Source organism: Drosophila miranda (genome assembly GCF_003369915.1).
Source record: "Drosophila miranda strain MSH22 chromosome Y unlocalized genomic scaffold, D.miranda_PacBio2.1 Contig_Y1_pilon, whole genome shotgun sequence".
Taxonomy (NCBI): domain Eukaryota; kingdom Metazoa; phylum Arthropoda; class Insecta; order Diptera; family Drosophilidae; genus Drosophila; species Drosophila miranda.
Window position 1 is genome coordinate 7364985 of NW_022881603.1, and position 3226 is coordinate 7368210.

Here is a 3226-nt window from a genome sequence, read left to right on the forward strand (position 1 = left end):
AATTGCTCATGGGCTTTGTTCTTCCGGATTATTTTGTTTAGCTAATGTATCTTATGAACGTTTAGGTAGACGAAGTTTATTAATTAATAAAGGGTTATTAAATTTTATACCTGCTATAACATTATGATGATTTTTATTAAGTTCAGCTAATATGGCAGCTCCTCCTACATTAAATTTATTAGGAGAAATTTCTTTATTAAATAGAATTGTTTCTTGATCATGATTAACAATAATTATATTATCATTTTTATCATTTTTTAGAGCAGCTTACACTTTATATTTATATTCTTTTAGTCAACATGGAAAATTATTTTCTGGTGTAAATTCTTTTAGAGGAGGGAAAATTCGTGAATATTTATTAATAATTTTACATTGATTACCTCTAAATTTATTAATTTTAAGAAGAGATTCATGTATATTATGATTATAAATTTAAATAGTTTAATAAAAATACTAATTTGTGGTGTTAGTGATATGAAATAATTCATTTTAGATCGTGAAATATTTATCAATTTGTAGAATTAGATTTGTTAATTTAATTTCTATTAGATTATGTTGTTTTTTATTAAGTTTATATTTTTTATTAAATAATATAGTTTATTTTATTGAATATGAATTGGTTTCGTTAAATTCTTTGAGAATTGTAATAACTTTATTATTCGATTGAATAAGTTTATTATTCATATCTTTTGTTTTAATAATTGCTTCTTTAGTTATTTTTTATGGAAAAGAATATATAAGTAGAGATGAAAATATTAATCGATTTATTATATTAGTTTTGATTGTTGTTTTATCAATAATAATGTTAATTATTAGTCCTAATTTAATTTGAATTTTTTGTGTTGAGATGGTTTAGGATTAGTTTCTTATTGTTTAGTTATTTATTTTTAAAATGTAAAATCTTATAATGCTGGTATATTAACAGCATTATCAAATCGTGTGGGAGATGTAGCTTTATTGTTAGCTATTGCCTGAATATTAAATTATGGGAGTTGAAATTATATTTTTTATTTAGAAGTTATAAAAAATGATTATGAAATATTAATAATTGGGTTTTTAGTTATATTAGCTTCTATAACTAAAAGAGCTCAGATTCCTTTTTCATCTTGATTACCAGCTGCTATGGCTGCTCCTACTCCTGTTTCTGCGTTGGTTCATTCTTCTACTTTGGTTACAGCTGGGGTATATCTTTTAATTCGGTTTAATATTTTATTAAGAACTTCTTGATTAGGTCAATTATTATTATTATTATCTGGTTTAACTATATTTATAGCTGGTTTAGGGGCTAATTTTGAATTTGATTTGAAAAAAATTATTGCTTTATCAACTCTTAGACAATTAGGATTAATAATAAGAATTCTTTCTATAGGATTTTATAAATTAGCTATATTTCATTTATTAACTCATGCATTATTTAAGGCTTTATTATTTATATGTGCAGGTGCTATTATTCACAATATAAATAATTCTCAAGATATTCGTTTAATAGGAGGTTTAAGAATTCATATGCCTTTGACTTCTGCTTGTTTTAATGTTTCTAATTTAGCTTTATGTGGAATACCATTTTTAGCTGGATTTTATTCAAAAGATATAATTTTAGAAATTGTCATAATTAGTAATAATCATTTATTTTCATTTTTTTTATTTTTTTTCTACAGGGTTAACTGTTAGTTATTCTTTTCGGTTCGTTTACTATTCAATAACTGGTGATTTAAATTGTGGTAGTTTAAATATATTAAATGATGAAAGATGAATTATATTACGTGGTATAATAGGGTTATTAATTATAAGAATTATTGGGGGTAGAATATTAAATTGATTAATTTTTCCTTACCCTTATATAATTTGTTTACCTTTATCAATAAAATTATTAACATTATTTGTTTGTATTTTTGGGGGATTATTAGGTTATTTAATTTCTTTAACTAAGTTATATAGTTTAAATAAATCTTTTATTTTTTATAATTTTTCAACATTTTTAGGATCAATATGATTTATACCTTATATTAGAACTTATGGAATAATTTTTTATCCTTTAAATTATGGTCAAATTGTTGTAAAAAGTTTTGACCAAGGGTGATCAGAGTATTTTGGTGTTCAACATTTATATCAAAAATTAGTTAATTATTCTCAAATTTTATTTTTAATACATAATAATAGTTTAAAAATTTATTTAATATTATTTGTATTTTGAATCTTAATTTTATTTAATTTTTTATTATTTATTTATTCAAATAGCTTATATTTAGAGTATGAAACTGAAGATGTTATGGAGATAAATTTATCTTTGAATATAGTGAATTAATTTTAGTAATTTATAAAAAAAAATTATTTTATATTTACAATGAAAATGTAATGTTTTTATTAAACTATATAAACAGAAGTATAAATGGAATTTAACCATTAAAAGAAAAAAGTTAGCGGCTTTTACTTGATCACCATACTTCCTTAATTGGAGTTAATTCTCAATTGTATCATTAACAGTGATAAGCCTCTTTTTGGCTTCAATTAATTCTCAATTGTATCATTAACAGTGATAAGCCTCTTTTTGGCTTCAATTAAAGAATAAGGGTAAGATTACCTAAGATTAGGTCGAAACTAATTGCAATAAATCGCTTCATATTCTAAGGTAGATTGAATATTCAATACTTTTTGAATGCAAATCAAATGTTATAATTAATTACAACCCTAATTAATTTGATCAGTTTAATATACCTTGATTTCATTCATGATAAAGTCCAATTAATAAAATTAAAATAAAAATAATTGAAGTAAAAGTTCAGATGAAAATATTAGAAAATTTTAAAATAATAATTATAGGTAAAATTAAAGCAATTTCTACATCAAAAATTAAAAAAATAATAGTAATTAAAAAAAATCGAAGAGAAAAGGGTAATCGTGAAGATGATTTAAGGTCAAATCCACATTCAAACGGTGATCTTTTTTCTCGGTCAATTAAAGCTTTTTTTGATAAAATTGAAGCTAAAAATATTACAATAGTAACAATTGTTAAAATTAATGAAGCAATTAAAATAATTGAAAAAATTATCTACACTGTTATTAACAGACTTTATGATTGAAAGTCAAATATACTTTTATATTATATAGATATTAATATTTAATTAACCTCCTCATCAGTAAATTGTGATGTATAAAAATAATCAAACTACATCAACAAAATGTCAATATCAAGCTGCTGCTTCAAATCCAAAATGGTGATTTTTTG

At 22.0% G+C, this 3226-nt stretch overlaps 1 protein-coding gene across 1 annotated transcript; it reads left to right on the forward strand.

Moving 5' to 3' along the window:
* The first annotated feature begins 972 nt into the window (after positions 1-972).
* On the forward strand, positions 973-2097 carry LOC117191838 (NADH-ubiquinone oxidoreductase chain 5-like). Its single transcript, XM_033396607.1, is given in 2 exon segments — positions 973-1631; positions 1633-2097. Coding segments are annotated over 2 exon segments (957 nt in total). The 5' UTR covers positions 973-1122; the 3' UTR covers positions 2081-2097.
* Positions 2098-3226: the final 1129 nt, after the last annotated feature.